Below are 18,948 nucleotides of genomic sequence, written 5' to 3'. Positions count from 1 at the left end.
ACTAGGGAACTAGGGAAACAACAATGCAAACAACCACAACGATAATCACAATACTCCGTGATGTACAGAGGGAAAGTCCGGGGCTTTTATAGCGCGCATGATTGGCCACAGATGCTGACTCAATCAGCGTGCTGGATGATGGGAGTAGTAGTCCGGGGTGTAGTATAACAGTCTGTGTGATATGGCAAGGCGAGAGCGACATCTGGTGGTGAGCGGACCGAAGGTCAACTGCTAATACAAAAAACAAACAAACAAAAAAAAACAGAGAAATGTGGTCCTGAGATGGCAGACTCCGGTACTGCAGGAATACCTTATTCATTCATTTTAGGAATAGGAGAAGAATTCTGTGAGTGATCATCTTGTTCAGAGTTGATGTCAAGTACAGTAAGACAACAAGGCCACATTTGATTATACTAAAAACGAAATAAACAAAACATAACGAAAATAGTATATGTGTTATTTGCTATTTATCATTTTATGGGACAATGACTAGCGTAGTTTTCATGTCAGACACGGTTTACTGTGACATTTTACACGTAATTGTATTTTTACCTGGTAAACCAACTCGTATACACGCATGCTCTGGATTTTTTTATTTATTTATCTCTGTTTTTGATTGATCATACAACTCTGGGAATTCCATTATATTTTAAATGATTTTGATCATGTTTTCAACACTGCGACATGAGCTCTGTTGTTTTGGTTGTTAATAGTAATCTGTCCGAGGGGTGCGGGTTTATCAGGCAGGACCCGTGCAGGACTCTGATACAGAGACAAACGTCTACCGGACGATTTACCCTGTATAACCTATAGGTTATGAATAAAATAAATCATGAGTGAATTCTCATCTCAATTCATGAGGTCGACTGTGCGAACGGACATTACATCCAACAACGCAACAGGTTCTTCCCATGACTAAAACTTCCTTGGCGCATCACAACAAGTGGCATCACAATATGGCGATTTTTTTATTTTTATTTTTTTTATTTATTTTTTTTTCCCCCCATCAGCCACCGCGGTGCTACAGCCTTGACATCATGCCCCCATCTCCTATTAGGCCTTAGTTTAATTAAGACATTTAAAGGAGAAGTCCACTTCCAAAACAAAAATTTACAGATAATGTACTCACCCCCTTGTCATTCAAGATGTTCATGTCTTTCTTTCTTCAGTCGTAAAGAAATTATGTTTTTTGAGGAAAATATTTCAGCATTTTTCTCCATATAATGGACTGATATGGTGCCCCGATTTTGAACTTCCAAAATGTAGTTTAAATGCGACTTCAAACGATCACAAATGCGTTTGTAAACAATCATAGCTGAGGAAGAAGGGTCTTATCTAGTGAAACGATAGGTTATTTTCATAAAAATAATACGATTTAAATACTTTTTTTCCTCAAATGCTCGTCTTGTCTTGCTCTGCCTTGCTCTGACTCAAGACAGTTAGGGTATGTCGAAAAACTCAGATCGTATTTTTTCGACATTAAAAAGTATATAAATTACATTTTGGAGGTTCAAACTCAGGGCACCATATCAGTCCACTATATGGAGAAAAATCCTGAAATGTTTTCCTCAAAAAACATTTATTTATGACTGACTAAAGAAAGAATATCTTGGATGACAAGTGGACTTATTTTTTAAGGAGCTTTTATAAACATCCCTTAGAAAAAACATTACTGTCATGCATCTTGAAACCAAAAAATGGCACTGACCTGTTTTAAGATATGACTGCAAATTTTCTTTCATTTAAAATAGCTCAAACATGCATTTTTTTTTTTTTATTGCATCTTTTTATGAACAATTCAACAAACAACATACAACAAACAAACAATGCCCATCTTTTACAATGCTAGTGACAAGAAGAGAAAAGAAAATGGAGACAAAGAAGAAGAAGAAAAAAAAAAAAAAAAGGAGCATTATTGCATACCAAAACTCAAAATATTCAAACATGCATTTTTGTCTGGGACCAGCTTAAGCCCTGTTTGTGTAACTGGGGGTTAGCTTGTCAAGAGATTTAAAGAGCTGGTTTTGAAGATGCATGTGCATATGTATATTTTATATATTTTTTAACTGCTGCCCTTATACTACTTACATTTCTTATACAGGGATCTCAGAACTTCAATCCAATTCCGTATGTTGCAGAATACATGGGTCACAAGTTACACATCGACCAAAATGAGAAGATGGTAATGTTTGGAGTGACCCATGTAGCAGCTGTGGATGGATTTTCCAGAAAGACTGTTGGACATTCCACTATGCCAGTGAAGAACAAACTGGCAATATATCAAAATGTGTACAGGTAACTTGACATTTTTGATCTTGATGTTTTAGTAGTACTTCATGTATGTAGTTCCATATTAATTTCATACATCTGTTTGTTTTAGTTGTTTAGTTAACAGAGCTATTGCACATTAATAAGACATTAGTGTAAATGCACCACCAGGATTAGTCAAATGCTATTTTTCCTCTGTAGTCCCTGGACAGAATGTTACAAATCACTGGAAAAAGAAATTTATAGTTATAATACATAATAAAAAAGAAGTAGAATTAAAAAAAATAATAACACAATCTAAACAGTATATCAATAAAATCAATCAACAGAAATAGAAATAGAAATGAATACAAAGTAATTAGACAGCCAGCAGACTGAATTTGTTGTTGACAAAGCTGAGTACTAATTAACAATTTCTTTAAACTCTAAATAATTAATATGCATCTGTCTCCTGTATCTATGAAAAATGAGTAAATAATCCTAACACCAACCACCAAGGGCGACTGGGCTACATGTGTTTGGATGCAAAAGTGTACTTAAAAAATTTGTTGATTGATTCAACAAGCATTACCTACTCATCAAGTACATTTTCTCAGAAGAAAAAAAAAATATATATGGGAGAAACTCAATTTGAGAATTCCACCTCTTGACCTTCAGTTCACAAATAAAACAATGACAATATAATATATAAACTATACTTCAAATCTGAAATTTGTTACTGCATCATAGTTATTTTGTAATAAATTCAATCTTTGAGATTTATACATGGTTTTAATAAACGGAACAGTAATTACATAAATTATGTAAAAAATAAGAATGTAATTGTATTTATGGTTTTCTAGTTTATTTAACATGGAAAATGTCAACGTTAAGAGTAATTGGAACATGAATTTACATTTAATTAAAAAATAGTGATGACTGTCTCATTTCAGAACACTGCTGTATTCATACATTCATGTTATGCAAGAGAAAATTATAGAGTTGACTGAGAGACAATAACTTGACTGTCTAAACAGTTAAGTTATTCAGTGCTTTTATCTAACCTGTACTTTTTGTGTCTTGCAGAGGTGCAGTGATTGAATATGGTATGTGGGACCAGGTCAGGGTGGATCATGGGAAGGAGTTTTATTTAACACATTTTATTCAAGAGAAATATGCACACCTCAGAAACAACACCAAGAGGCAGCCATATTGTCAAACATCATCAACAAATGAGTCTAAATATATTCATTAAACATTGTAGGACCACAGAAACTAGTGCCCTTTTAATGTAATCTATTAAGATGTTTTATTTTGTTGAGTAGTAATTAGTATTGTTGTGCCCAATTCTGCTCTTGGAGTGCCACTTCCTGCGGAATTTAAGGTCAACGATGCATGGATTTTTATGCATATCCAATTCATGATTTATGCATGATCCAATTCAACCATACTAATAAGCAAAAATTACTCAAGATAATCTAACATTTGTTTTCCTTTTTTTATTGCTGAAGAGTTGACAATTTTTTCTTCTGCGGTCTATTGTACAGACGTGAATTTACTTTTCTCAAAGCCTGAGGCTTTTTGTGTGAAAAGGCTTTTACATTTGCCAAAAGTAAAACTTTTTATATTAAAAACAAACAAGCAAGCCCTGCCCAGATTTTAAAAGTAACGTAATGCATTACTTTCCATAAAAAGTAACTAAGTAACGTAATTAGTTACTTTTTTAGGGAGTAACTCAATATTGTAATGCATTACTTTTTAAAGTAACTTTCCCCAACACTGACTGTTGTACTGTTTTTGTCTTTAATATTTAGCATTTCAAATGTTTCATGTTACTAATACGCATTCATAAATTAAATTAATATTCATAAATCTAAATTATGGAATATTTTCTGTATAAAATGTGAAAAGATTATTAAAAAATGTACATAATTTTTCTATTAATTGTAGTTTTTAATTTAGTATTTAAGTTAAAAAAAATAAAGCAAAAGCATTTAAAATCCATTGAATTGAGGCAGATTTGTTGCACCTTACAAAAAAAAATCATCTGTAATATAATCATCATCTGTAAATGGTGTAGCCATTAGATGGCTCTATAGCCATATATATTTAGTACTATGTACTCCTTAGTTACTAAGCAGTAACTATTTTTTTTACATCCACTTGTCATAAGTCATAAAAGTCACAGAGTTTTGTGCAATTCTTCTAAGTAAGTGACCGAACAACACCAGAGTGTTAAATGGGTGGCACTGTCCCAAGATGGTGAGCTCATTCCAGTGTTTGTCGTCTCGGCTTGAAAAGACTCTGGATTCCTTTTCTCGGCGACAGATTCCCAACACGCTTTTTGTGGTTTAAAGATTGGGTTTCCTTACTTGCTTTATAGCCTGCTATATATATTCCACTCAAGAGCTTATGCTGTAGAAATGCCTTGTTATAATTGTGCTAATTTGTAATCCTTGAATATTTCGTGTTTAGTGTTAATTTTGAATTGTTCACTTTGGGTTGAGTATTATTTCAGTATTTTCATAGCATAGGGATGGCCTGCCATTTATTTCTGTGACCTTATTTATGATTTATGAGTTTATTTGTAGGGAGGTAGGCAGGTTGTTCTGTAATTTTGTTTTCTATTGGTTAGGGTATTTATATCTTTTATTTTCTAAGATTTTTCTGTTAGTTTTTTTTTTTTTTTTTTGGCCTTGGGTCTCCCTGAAGTTATTGCTCCTTAATATTATTGTTTTTTTTTTGTTGTTGTTTTTTTCATTCTTTAAGAAAATTATTTACTTGAAATTGGTGTTGGTGATCTGTCTATGGGGGTTGGAATCCTGTTAATACCTTACACTTCATGTCACCATGACAAGTAACTAGAACTGAACCCAGCCTCTTGACCTTGATCATTTGTTGAGAGGTTTTTGTCAACTGTGCTACTTCACAACAGGAAATGTAGGTTCAACCTGATGCTCTAGTCTAAAGGTTATCAATTCTCAATTTCCTTGGAGTTCCTAATCAACTGGCCCATGGTGGATGCCCGAAGAAAGTCTCTCCTGATGTTCTGCCAGATGCAGATGCCCTTTTCACGTCTTGAAGATCAGGAGCAGCTCAGAGGTAATTTTCACTGCACTATCCAGACATTTGTTTGTTATTTGAAAGTGCTGTTAATTTCCAGCCTGACCATTTCAAACATGCCATCAGAAAGCTAACTGAAATCGTAAGAAGTCATACCCAAGATCCTAATTGTAACCATTAACAGTTTGACCCATCTGCTAAAATCTAATGTTGCAGCTCCAGTGATTAATTTTGATATGTTGAACATTTTGTTTATTGATGACTTGTTAATTGAAGAAAGTAAAGAAAGAAGAAATTGTCATGATCTCAACTTTTGTTTTTGTAATCTTTAATCTGTGTTCCAAACATTGACATTTCATAACATTGTCTATAACCTTATAGGACATGATCAAAATCTGTGGGGTGGTCAGAAAACGGTTAAAACACAGAACCAACACATTAACCAACAGCAGATTTCTGTTGAATCAGATGCTGTCAAATTCTTTGCATCTATGCAATTGTAATGGATAGAGGTAATAACTGCATATGACAATCAATAATTAGAGTATGTTGTTTTATGTAAATGAGCATGTTGCATATATTTACTGAGTGAATGTTGTTTTTACAGCTGTTCAAGTTCAATATATATATATATATATATATATAAATTATCAGTGCATGGAACACAAAGATTATGAAATTAGCTAATTAAGCTAAGGATGAGTTTCAGCTGTACTTGACAAAAATAGTGGTAATGTAAAAAACTGTTCCAACTGTAGATAGTCTACCTCTATTACTTGCGATTGATAAGAGGGAAGCCTGTTCCTTTAAAGGTTTTTTTCTTCTTTCAGAAGACCGGCGTCTCAGTGTTCTACTAATCACGTCAGCATAGCTAATTAGCAGATCACTTAAGTGTTAAATCACTTAAATCTTGTAACACCTACATCTTTGGTCATGGCATACGCTTTGTTCCAAGGCAGCAAGAGAGTTTCATTAAAACTTGAAGATATGAATGGATTGGAAGGATCTTCCAGGTGTGTCTAATTAGCTAATTAATTTAATTTAAGTGGCATGAGGTAGTTACTGGTATAGTTAAGAATATTTGCTTCAAGTTAATTACAGATAGCGTACAAGATATGTGATGGTCCATGTACGTTTTGATGCAGAAAATATAATGTTAGGCCTAATGCACTCAATAATAACAAAATAAAATCATTGTTCACAAAATAATCATACTTAAGAATCTTTTGACTGAACGAGAGCTATTGAGGCTATAGGAAGGTTTTTCACACGGCAATCTACATAATGTCTTGTTCCCTCCTCTCAGGGAACCAAGGTTACACCAGTAACCAGTGACGTTCCCTTATCGAGTCAGTTTCTTGACATTACATATGAGGAACGTATAAAACCCTGCCATGTGAAAGATTGAGCCGTCCAACTCGCACATAGCCGACGCAGAGGGCTAGGCACTTGTAACGGTGTAAGTGAGACGAGAGGCGAGCGGATCCATCTGCGAGCTTTTATTAATGGGACGAGGCAAAGACATGGTCGTACAGACAGGGTGAAACAGTAGCAAACAGGAAGATCAAAGGCAAGACGTAGAGAATAATCCAAGAAACGAGCAAGAGTCCAGTGGGCAGGCGGCGAGACAGTCGAGACGAGATGGCCAGGCGAGGGAACTAAACACAGGGGAACTAGGGAACGCTAACAATGAAAATAACAACAACAATACTCCGTGACTTGCAAGGGGAAAGACCGGGGCTTTTATAGCACCACTGATTGGTCACAGGAGCTGACCCAATCAGCGCGCTGAATGATGGGGAATGTAGTCCGGGGTGAAGCGCAACAGTCTGTGTGTGATGATAGGGTGAGAGCGACATCTGGTGGTGAGCGGACCGCAGAACACCGACCAGATTCGTAACAGCACTGAGGTAGTAGCAAGACAACTCAGCACAGTCGCCCCTCCCTTTCCAGGTCAGGGATCGGACTAGGTTAAAACACTCAGAAGCAGCAGCACCTCTCCACACATAGTCAAGTGGCACTGAACTGGTGTGATATAGGGGCTGGAAATAAGGCAGCAAAACATGTTGGTGCCTGAAAAACACTTCCGGTCTGAATAAGCGGGCATAGATCAACGGGGGCACTTATCAATGTGTGCTTGTTTCACTTAGTAAATGATTTTATGGACGCAAGAGAATAATATGACACTGAACCGTCATGCCTAGACAATCTAGTAGAAACCACGGGCTGAAGCCTGTGCCAGGCTGGGGGCGTATCCTTCGGCGACTCAGTTGTCCAATAGCTGCTCAGCCTTCTTCTCCTGCACTGACAGAATGTGCGGTGCAAACGAGGGAATATCCAAGTTATAATATCTCACAAAAGTGTTGTGAGATGACCAGCCTGCCATGAAGCAGATGTCCTGAATAGACATGCCTTTTGCCCAGGTGGATGCCAAGCTGTGATTCAAGATGTAATCATCTTGAATCATCACGAAGAAATCACGATACTAGGGGGTGCTTACCAACTGAATGGCCCTCCAGCATGTTATGAGAGGCAGCGATAGCAGCCACGTAAACTTTCAGCGTAAAGGGAGATCATCGTGCGCGAGTCCAAAACCATACCTAGAAAACTATTCGACTGGCGGGGCTGAAGCATGCTCTTTTGTATGTTCACAGACAAGCCTAGACACGCTAGTTGGGCGAGGAGCCTTAGTCTGTGCTCCAGCCCGAATGGCAACACTCTGAATTGGTATTCAACACCTTTGAAAGCAAAGCATAGAAAGCGCCTGTGGTGAAGGGCTACCTGGATGTGAAAATAAGCATCTTTCAGATCCACCGCTATGAAGTGGTCCCCGGGCTGAATATGCGTGAGGATCTGCTTCACTGAAATCATCTTGAAGGTGCGTTTAGCGAGGGCTCTGTTCAGCACTCTCAGATCTAGAATGGGACGCATCTTTTTTTGGGACAAGGAAATAACAGCAGTATAGCTGTACTATCTCTACTGCCTGCTTGGCTAGGAGGGAGGAGATTTCTGCTCGTAACAGCTGGGCGCTCTGTTCCGACGCTTCTGACATAATCACACCACTGAAGTGGGGCGGTCTGCAAACGAACTGAAGAGTATAGCCGCACTTTATAGTGTTGATTACCCAATTCAACACCGACGGGACCGCTGCCCACACGCTCAGGTGGCTCAATAACGGAGACGGCAGTGTTTGCTGCAGCAAGGGCTGTGTGCCAGTCGCTGATGAAACACAGCTGCTTAAAGCGTTCTGAGCGAGAACACACTCTTTTGCTGCTGGCCCATTGTTGTGCATGGGCCACGCCCTTTTCTTCCCAGCACGAACCTCAGGAACGCTGTTCTGCTTTCTCCGCAGGTCGTTCTTGCTGACGAGGAGCCGGCTTTGCTCCTCTGACGAAGCGGCGTTTCAGGCTCGCGGGTGGAGCACGACCAGCATACCCAGCTGATCGCTGAGCTGATAATGATGTGGACCTTGACCTGGGGGTGCGTTAGATCATTCGAGGAGAAGGTGCGGCAGCATCTTCGACTGTTTTAGTGCTTCCATATACTTCTCAGAAAAAGCCTCTCCCGCAACTCCAAAAAGACCTTGTGGGCTCACCGGGGCACCGAGGAGCTGCCTCTACTCTGCATCTCGCATCTCTGTAAGTGTCATGGCTTAGAAGGCAATGAGGTGGCTTTCCAACCTCGGGACGGACATACTTTTTTGAGATCGTGTTGACACATCAGATTTTCTCACAGCTGTTCACGTCCAAGGCATAAACTGTGTTTAAATGAATACTCTTTAGGTCAGCCACTTTGACATATTTGTGTGTGTGTTTGGACGCACACTCGAAGGCCAAAGTGTAATTTGCTTGTCCGTTTTGGAGTGCGCACACACAGTTCAGCCAGGGGAACAGCGTCTCTAACATGAATGACTGTGCCTTCAACGTTTTATCAAACATATCCCGCAATTTATCAACAGTGCAGATTGCATTTTACAACAATCACTGTGGTACTTACGGGCTGTTTTACATCCGTCACTTTTTCTACAGTGACTACATGTAAAAGGCTTCTCTCCGGTGTGAACTCTCATGTGCCTCTCATGTCCCTTTTGGGTTGAAACTTTTTCCACATTGTTGCATGTGAAAGGTTTCTCTCCAGCGTGAATTCTTATGTGGTCTTTGAAGTGTTGTTTTTGGCTGAAATTCTTTCCACACTGAGGACATGTGTAGGATTTCTCTCGAGAGTAAAGTACAAGGCATGTATAAGGCTACTCTCCATTGTGTATTCTCATGTGTCTGGTTAAGCCCTACTTTTTGAGCAAAAGTCTTTCCACATTGAGAGCATATGTAAGGCTTCTCTCCAGTGTGAATTGTCATGGCTTTCTTTTGGAGTGAAACTTTTTTCACACTGAGGGCATGTGTAAAGCTTCTCTCCAGTGTGAACTCTCATGTGCTTTTTAAGGATTCCTTTAAGAGTGAATGCGTTTCCACACTGTTGGCAGATGAAAGGGCACTCTCCAGTGTGAATTCCCATGTGGACTTTAAGGCTTAAGGCTTGAGAAAACCGATTTCCACAGTGTTGGCAGGTGAAATTACTTCTAGTTTCTGTCTTTTTAGCCCTTTTTTGTGAGGATTGGTTTTCAGCTTTTGAGCAATTAAAAGTTGTTTTTCCTGTTATGAAATCATGATTAGTATATTGATCTTTTTCTTCACTCTCCTTTTTTTTTTTAGCACCATCAGGTCTAAGGCAAAAAGAGATAAATGCAAATTAACACCAGTTTAATGGCACAAAGAAACAGACAACAAAACATTTTGAGATGTAAAGCATCTAGATCCTATACCCAGGGATAAAAAAGAGTTAGAGTTCATAAGGCCTAGACTTGGGGGGACATCGACGTCCTGTCTCCTGTCTATAACAATGGCCTACGAAATACTGAATGCAGAGCCCCTTCTTTTTACCCCTGAGTGAAGATTAAAAAAGAACTTCACTCTGATCAAACTACATCAGACTTTGATGACTTAAGCACCACACAGCATCTTCTTAAATAATCCTGAGCCAAAGAAATAAAAGGTGAACTATCTGTACTAGGGATGTGCCCAAATAATTAGCTGCTTGCTAGCGCTAGCCTGTTAAATTACAGCACATACAATTTTACTTACTACATAAGGAGATATGACTGATAGTCCACTAACAAACATCTAATCTTATAAAATGTGGGGTAAGAACTTCTGCTTCATGGTATACACAGAGTACATGTGATCACAAACCTTTAAAGTGAAAGTAACAAGCGAATATGCATTCAAAATCAATTTCAATGCCCCACATAATAATTGAAGCTCCCTGATGCCTGCAATTCATATTGTAATTACCCAACGATACAGTTACAAAAGAAAGTATTGAAATATATATTTTCCTATCATCTCCTATTTATTCCCCTTAGAGGTTCCACAGTACACATTTCCTTTCTGGTACAGTATATGGACTCAAGGCACATTCCTAATCTGTACCATTTTTAATTTTTCTTCCATTGCATCGTATTGCATTGAATCGAAATCGTATCGTACTGCATCGTAATAGGTATGGCATCAGTAGCTGCTTCATATGTATCTTGAATGTACTGTATCATTGGCTCTGCACTGAGATGTGTATCGCATCGGCCACAGTAATGGATATTCAAAATCCCTATTAGGGACTACAGGTGGAAAGACACATCTGATTATAATGTGATGAAAAGCATCTTCTGGTTCTTATCAAATAAAGATTTGGTGCACTGGTACACTGTCCCTATCAAATAAATCACAACTAATATTTTTATATATCAGGGATACTGTGAGGAAAAAAAAAATTTGATCCCCTGCTGATTTTGTACATTTGCCCACTGACAAAGAAATTATCAATCTATAGTTTTAATAGTAGGTTTATTTGAGCAGTGAGAGACAGAACAAAAAATTCAAAAAACACATTTTAAAAAAAGTTTTAAATTGATTTGCATGTTAACAAGTGAAATAATTTCATTGCAACTTAGAATCATTGCTTACATACTATTCTAATTTTTATCATTTTATTCATCTGTTCTTCACTATTACATATAACCTTTGCATACTTGATATCATCTGCTTGTTTCAACTCATTTGTTAATGCAATTACACTTTTTACACATCATTTTTTAATTCCTCCCCTTCTCAATTTATTGATTCCTTTTCACTGTCACCAGCATTACTTACTGTCTTCTACCTACTGTCTTACCATATTTGTCTCTCTTTGGTAGTTTTCCCTAGTCTTACTCACATTTATATGTAAATTGAACAAACATATTAGGTGTGTTCGACTTCATCTACGGCTACAGACGGCGATTAACGAGAGTAGCCGAGAGCAGTCGAGGGCGGAGTTGAAAACGGAGTTGTCAAGACGGACACATTTTACTCTCGTTAGTGAAGCTCTCGCGGTGTTTGCGTGCTCTATCACAGAAGAAGTGAATTAAATGCAATATTTATCAAATACACCGACTTTTCAAAAGCGTTTTCATGAGCAACAGAAACACGTTTCATATACTGCTTAATACAGTGCCATCTGAACAAGAATAATGATCAACATAAACATACTATTTAAATATTAATAAAGTGGGGTTATTTATGCTTTTATCAGTGTTTTATAATAGATCTGACTCAATATAACATTGCGACTACAGTAAAAACACTTTTATTGTTCTAAAAACACAGATTAGTCAGCATTATCGGACTTGAGGATGTTAGAATAAACCCAAAACACACGTGATCGTTGTCATGCGGTGAATCTGGCCAATCGTGAAACAGTCATGTGGTCATCAGAGCTCCTGCAGCCGCTCTGAAGAAACTGCGTCGGCTGCTCTCGAATCGCTATCGCGGTACTTTGATGCTACACGTGACAGTCACGAGGCGTCGGCGCCGCCGCAAGTTGGACAAAATTTCTAACCGGCATACACTGCTTCAAGTCAGAATTTGATCGCGCTGCGCAGTGCTGCGTTAAGTCGAACACACCTATTGTATTCATTTGATCACAAGATGTGAAAGATCCCATGCATTTATGCTTGCCTTGACAAAATGGGGAGAGAAGTAGAGCTGAAGATCTTTGCCCGAACCCGATGAAACCTGACGGGATCCGACGGGTTCGGTTGGGTTCGGGCTTAATTTATATCATTTTACACGGGCTCGGGCTTGCGCTCGGGCTTGCGCTCGGGCTTGCGCGGTAAATGAGCGGTCATGTGATGCGTTTCGATTAGCGTGAGAAAGATGGGAAAATTGATGCTGAGGATGTGAAATGGAGGCTTGCTTCTGGTGATTACGTTTTGACAAAATTAGCCAGATCAGTACTGCGCATCCCGGCCTGTCACAGCAGCAGTGAAAGGGTGTTCAGTGCTGCTGGACGCACCATCGGTGAGCGCAGGACCGCGCTGAAACTACAGTGGATTCAATCATTTTCCTCCACAAAAACATGTAGCCTAATCTTGGTGAGTAAAGGTTTTTCAAATATAACTAAATATTAATTGAGTCTTAAATGCATAATGTAGACAGAGTATATAGGCTAACGTTGGCATTGTTCTCTTATTACATTTCAGATGCTATTCACCGTCGCGTTGAGGCCGGATTGTGGAGAGAAGTGGCGAAGCAAATCCCGCGGAGCATTTATCTTAAATTTCGTTATTGCCAAATACCCATCTTAATTTAGAACTTATCTTAATTTAATTTGTTAAGAAAGAAGCATTTTTATTGGCGCGTTGGCTTATTTATAGGCTAAGTGTACGCCTATTTAGAGTGAGAAGATGTTACGATGTTACAGAGGACTTATTTTATTTCTTTGTTCCAACGTCCAAGTGGCCTATAGCCGACGTTAGTCATTAATAAATTGTTAAAACATGTATAAATGACTCATTCTTGACAAAAGACAAAAGGCAAAAGAGCTGTGTGCTTGCGCACATTTGAATAATGTCGGGCTGTAAACGGGTTCGGGCTTTTAAAAAGCTGCCAATCAAAATATACTTGTCGGGCTCGGGCCGAATTCTGTCGGGCCTAACTTTAAGGCCTGATTACAGCTCTAGAGAGAAGTGGTTGAAAGTGGACAAAAGAGACAGTGGTACAGAGACAATCTATTTGTGATCTGATCAACCAAAACATAGTCTAAACCCAGGTGTAAGCAAAGCCCAAATCTGCTACTCAGGTATTGTGAATTATATCAGGGGTGCTTCTGTGAACCTCAAGATTGTCTTGTTTTTGATTGTCTTGTGGAAGTCTTTCCACAGTAATGGCACAGTTAAGGCTTGCCTCTGGTGTTATTACATGACTCACGTTCTCTCATTTGTGAAACCTCATGTGGTATTTAAGTGCTGCTTTATTAATGAAACTCTTTCCGCAGTGACCACATATAAACGGCTTCTTTCCAGTGTGATGGTTCATGTGCCTGTCAAGGTTTCTTTTTTGGTTGAAACTTCTTCCACACTGTTGGCATGTGAAAGGCTTCTCTCCTGTGTGAATTCTTTTGTGGTCTTCAAAGTGTCGTTTATGATTAAACCTCTTTCCGCACTGAGGGCATGTGTAGGATTGCTCTCCAGAGTGAATTCTCATGTGGTCTTCGAAGTGTCGTTTTTGACAGTAACTCTTTCCACACTCTGAGCATGTGTAGGGTTTCTCTCTATGAGTTCGCATGTGGACTTGAAGGTTTCCATCTTGATCAAAACTCTTTCCACACTGATCACACATGAAAGGCTGCACTCCATTGTGAGTTCTCATGTGTCTGATAAAACTTTCTTTTTGAGTAAAACTTATTCCACACTGTTGGCAGGTGAAAAGGCTCTCTCCAGTGTGAACCGTCATGTGGCAATGAAGATTTTCTTTCTGGTTGAAACTTCTTCCACACTGTTGGCAGGTGTAAGGCTTTTCTCCAGCGTGAACACTCATGTGCCTGTCAAGGTTTCCTTTTTGATTGAAACTTCTTCCACACTGTTGGCATGTGAAAGGCTTCTCTCCTGTGTGAATTCTTATGTGGTCTTCAAAGCGTCGTTTATGATTAAACCTCTTTCCGCACTGAGGGCATGTATAGGGTTGCTTTCCAGAGTGAATTCTTATATGGACTTCAATGTTTTGGTTTTGATGTAAACTGTTTCCGCACTGAGGGCATGTGTACAGTTTCTCTCTATGAGTTCTCACATGGACTTCAAGGTTTTCATGTTGATCAAAACTGTTTCCACACCGAGAGCAGGTGTAAGGCTTCTGTCCAGTGTGGACTCTCATGTGTCTGTTAAGACTTCCTTTTTGAGTGAAACTTATTGCACACTGTTGGCAGGTGAAATAATGTCTTCTTCCTGTCTTGTGAGCCATTTTCCTTGAGGAAGTTTTTTCGGTCTGTGAACAATTAAAAGATTTTTCTCCATTTTTGAAATCATGATCTTTATCTTCCATGTCATTCAGTACTTCACTCTCCTCTTTCAGTGTCATCACGTCTTAAGTGAAAAAGACAAGTAAATGTTAACCCCAGTTTAATAACACAAAAACAACAGATATCAAAACATTTAAATGTGTAAAGTGTCAAAACAGACATGCAACTACATCCTATATCCACTAAGCAACTGCAAGAGGTATTTATGTAATCTGAGAAACTCTTCCCAATATTGCTAACTCTTCACTTATTTAGGACGTCTCAAAAACTATCAAGCTTGCATTGAAACCCTCTATTTAAAAAAATATATATCATAGAAATAATAATAAAATAAAAAAATTGACCCTGTAGATCTAATTAAAGAAGTCCACTTCCAGAAAAAAAACAGAAATATATTGTACTCACCTCTTGTCAACAAATATGTTCATGTCTTTGTTTCTTTAGCCATGAAGAAATTATGGTTTTTGAAGAAACATTTCAGCATTTTTCTCCATATAATGGACTGATATGGTGCCCCGATTTTGAACTTCCAAAATACAGTTTAAATGCGGATTCAAACGATCCCAAATGCGGTTGTAAACGATCCCAGCCGAGGAATTTATATACTATTTGATGTCTAACTCTCGTCTTGTCTCACTCTCCTTGGAGTGTTTTTGTTGCGGTTCATGACAGTTAGTTTATGTCGAAACATACGCTATCCATGTTCTCCCTCAACTTCAGAATTGTCCTATATTGTTGTTTTACCTTTTTAGTTAACAGTGTTTGATCTTCTTTGCATGTTCACTTTGCAAACACTGTGTCGGTACTTCTGCAGTGATGTAGGATGATTTTGAAATGATTTTTGAAGTTGAGGGAGAAAATACGATTGGAGTTTTTCGACATACACTAACTGTCTTGAGTCAGAATACACAGAGTTCAGGGAGAGTAAGACAAGACGAGCGAGATTAAAGATGAGATTAAAAAGTATTTAAACTGTATTTTTTAAAATGAAAATAACTTATCTTTTCACTAGATTAGACCCTTCTTCCTTGGCTGGGATCGTTTACAACCGCATTTTTGAAGCCGCATTTAAACTGCATTTTTGAAGTTCAAAATCACCATATCAGTCCATTATATGGAGAAAAATCCTGAAATGTTTTCCTCAAAAAACATAATTTCTTTAAGACTGAAGACAGAAAGACATGAACATTTTGGATGACAAGGGGGTGAGTACATTATATGTGAATCTTTGTTTTGGAAGTGGACTTCTCCTTTAACACACGTGTCATAAAAAAAATGCCTCACAGATTGGCACAATAAATGTGTATTCTCCTGGTGGGCTGTTTTTATTCATGGAAAGAGGATGAATACATATATTTTATATGGTAGCACATAAAAAGCTATAAAATGCTTAAAAAATGTATATTTATGGCTGTTTTTTGACAGCCAATCACTATATGCCTCACGTCTTTTTAAACTGTAGAAGCTCCTGCTCTTTTCACTCTGGTCAAATTCTCCAGCAGGACATGCAGATTCTGTCTGTTTTTTTGGCCATGCAGACAAAAACTGCAAAGAGGCTAAATGTAAATGTAACTCTTTGTAAATCCACTCTCTGGCAGTAGGTGGCGCTTATGAAACAGCAGAATTACAGTTGTTTCCCGTAACCTCCACGGGCAAAGCAGCATTGTCATTAAAATGCTACTTTATTAGGTATTACATGGAGTGAAGATGAAAACAAAATGCCATTGAATGTTTTCTGAAAACAGTCAGAACCTTCAGAGGTACATTCATATACAGTAATTAATTAATTCATTTATTAATTTGTGTAGTTTTCTTTTTGTCTTTATGCTGGAGTTTGGAGTTTGCTTTTAGCCTTATGCTGGAGCTGGTTTCGGGCAATGAAAAATGTATGTAAATAATTAAATTATTATTATTATTATCTTTATTTAAAAAAAAAAAAAAACATTTAAAACATAAGAATTACTTTAATCTAGCTTGCGCTAACAGCTGGCAGTACTGAAACACTGTCTAAGCTGTTCGCCAATTGCAATGCAGTGGGACAGCTAACCAATCACGACACATTTAGTTTTTTTTTCTGAGGGCCGGTCTTCATCAAACCTGAAACTAATCGAGCCATTTGCACCAGGCTGGGAGAAATGTATTGTAATAATGTAAATTATGAGAAAAATAACCACTAAGCATGAGAGCATGCTCTTATACACCCCCAAAACAAAATCAAGACTTTGTAAAAAAGCATCATAGGACAGAAAGTACTTTCTGTTTATCACTAGTAATTGTCTTTTCCCCCCTTTATTAATTCATATTTGCTTGTATGTTTTAAGGCTATATTTATTTGGCTAAATTCTTAACAATTGTTTTGATTTATTATAATTTGTAATTATTTTAAAAAGTAGCTGGGTTATATAATTTATTACAAATTCCAAAAATAAATTTGATCTAATTGTGATGCATCCTATGGAATCGAATTGAATCACTGACATGTTAATTGCAATCAAATCGAATCATGAAACCAGTGACGATTCACTTTCCTACAGTACAGTACGTGATACTCTGATGCTAAATGCTCTTAGTGAGACAGAAGGCAGACTTGCCATAAAGGATGCAATGAACAGTCATGCTGATGTCGACAAAGTTGACAACTAGCAAAACTTGAGACTTGGTTGATGAATGATAGGCAAATGTTCTCATTTCCTGCACAACTGTTACCAACTGTTAATGATCTGTTCGTCATAAACATAAACCATTTTTTCTGTGACTGACCAACTAACACAATTTTAGTCAACTAAGCCTCTTCGACGACTAACATTCAGTAAACTATTAAGGGGGCAGCCCAAGCGGAGGGACTTTACTTTGCACACGTCATCATTACATCAGAGCAAGTTGGACCACTTGCACACAACTTTTATCTACCTATTTCATATGAAAAATGTCACTCAATCTTAGCAGTGAACATTAACATTTAAATATTAAATGAGACACAATTCTTTAAATGCTGTTTTTAATCAGCACTATAAAAGTAGAAAATGGCCTTTAAGAGAACTTTAAGAAAAAAAATGAAGTTGAAATCCTTTCAAGGAGGGCAGACAGTGTTGAAAAACACCTGACAAAGGAAAATGAATTGAGAAAATGTACAGGACAGTTCACTGGAGAGTCCTGCTTTGAGAACGAAAACCAACCTGTTTGTTCCTCAGTATCTTCTTGTTTGACTCTGAATGTTTCTTCAGTCTTCATGTCTTCACTCTCCTCTTTAATAAACACCATCTTTGTGGTAGTGTCACGTGGCTCTCAGTTGCTCCACAAGGAGTTTTTTTCCCCCGGTGTTTGGAAGCTTTGTCCTGTTAAAGATGACTGTGATTAACAGAAATAAAAAAGAAATGTGGGTGCGTCAGCCCTACTTCAGTAGTCAGTGCACAGGTAAGAGAGTCAGAGCGACAGTTCATAGACTTCAGTGATCTAATGTGATCTTATTAGACAAACACTCAAAACGAACTTATTCAGTTTTGATTAACATAGATATTTAATGATTAGTATATTACATTTAATCGATTAAACATTTAAAATTTGCTATTGTATTTTAAGGTTGTCATTACAACGACAATATTTGTTTTTAAAAGTTGTCATTAAGTTTGTATTTGTTCTCATTGCATTCGCGGTGTTTGGAGCAGCAGGTCTCGGCAGCGAGCGGCGATTCGAAAGAGTGAATCATTTTCCGAAGCAACTGATTCAATTGACTGGGAGTTTCGAATTCGTGTGTACGACAATCTGAATCACTACACAGGGTGCGGAATCAGACGCGGTGTAAATATGCTTTACTCACTATAAACAACGTTCAATATCGGATCAAATATTACAATGTTGCATTTAATAATTATTACATTTGCATCGCTTGTAAACCATATAAAAGAGACTTAACGCGTTGTACGAATTTAAACACTGTACATTAAAACTACAAACCTTTCTTCAGCTGAAACACACATGCAGGAGCGCGGCGCAGCCTTATGACGTCACACAGCCAGATCAAAATAAAAGTCCTGTTCTCATGCTGCTGCATCTACAATCCAAAAAGTGCATAGATATTTACAGGTAAACGCATATTTATAATAAATCTTATATAAATCTTCGGAGTTTTATTCTTGGTGAAATACATATTGAAATATATACAAGGAAATTAGAAAAATGTATTATTATGTGTTGAGCCTACCATGTATGAATTAGTATTAGTATGAGTTCTAGAAGATATAAGTGTTGTTT

At 37.8% G+C, this 18,948-nt stretch overlaps 1 protein-coding gene across 2 annotated transcripts; it reads right to left on the bottom strand.

Annotated features, from left to right (window-relative positions):
• Positions 1 to 11,211: 11,211 nt before the first annotated feature.
• On the bottom strand, positions 11,212 to 18,696 carry LOC127171045 (gastrula zinc finger protein XlCGF57.1). Of its 2 annotated transcripts, none has more exons than XM_051119463.1 (3): positions 18,652 to 18,696; positions 17,874 to 18,032; positions 11,212 to 14,761 (listed from the first exon to the last, which is right to left on the bottom strand). In XM_051119463.1, the coding sequence occupies exons 2-3, from the start codon at positions 17,956 to 17,958 to the stop codon at positions 13,617 to 13,619; spliced, it is 1,230 nt and encodes a 409-aa protein (XP_050975420.1). In that variant the 5' UTR covers positions 17,959 to 18,032; positions 18,652 to 18,696; the 3' UTR covers positions 11,212 to 13,616. The 2 variants fall into 2 exon arrangements, with proteins under 2 accessions (XP_050975420.1, XP_050975419.1); XM_051119462.1 differs by having other exon boundaries at positions 17,874 to 18,045; positions 18,652 to 18,686.
• Positions 18,697 to 18,948: the final 252 nt, after the last annotated feature.

This window comes from Labeo rohita, chromosome 9 (assembly GCF_022985175.1).
Source record: "Labeo rohita strain BAU-BD-2019 chromosome 9, IGBB_LRoh.1.0, whole genome shotgun sequence".
NCBI lineage: Eukaryota > Metazoa > Chordata > Actinopteri > Cypriniformes > Cyprinidae > Labeo > Labeo rohita.
This window is presented reverse-complemented; position numbering and strand designations above follow the sequence as displayed.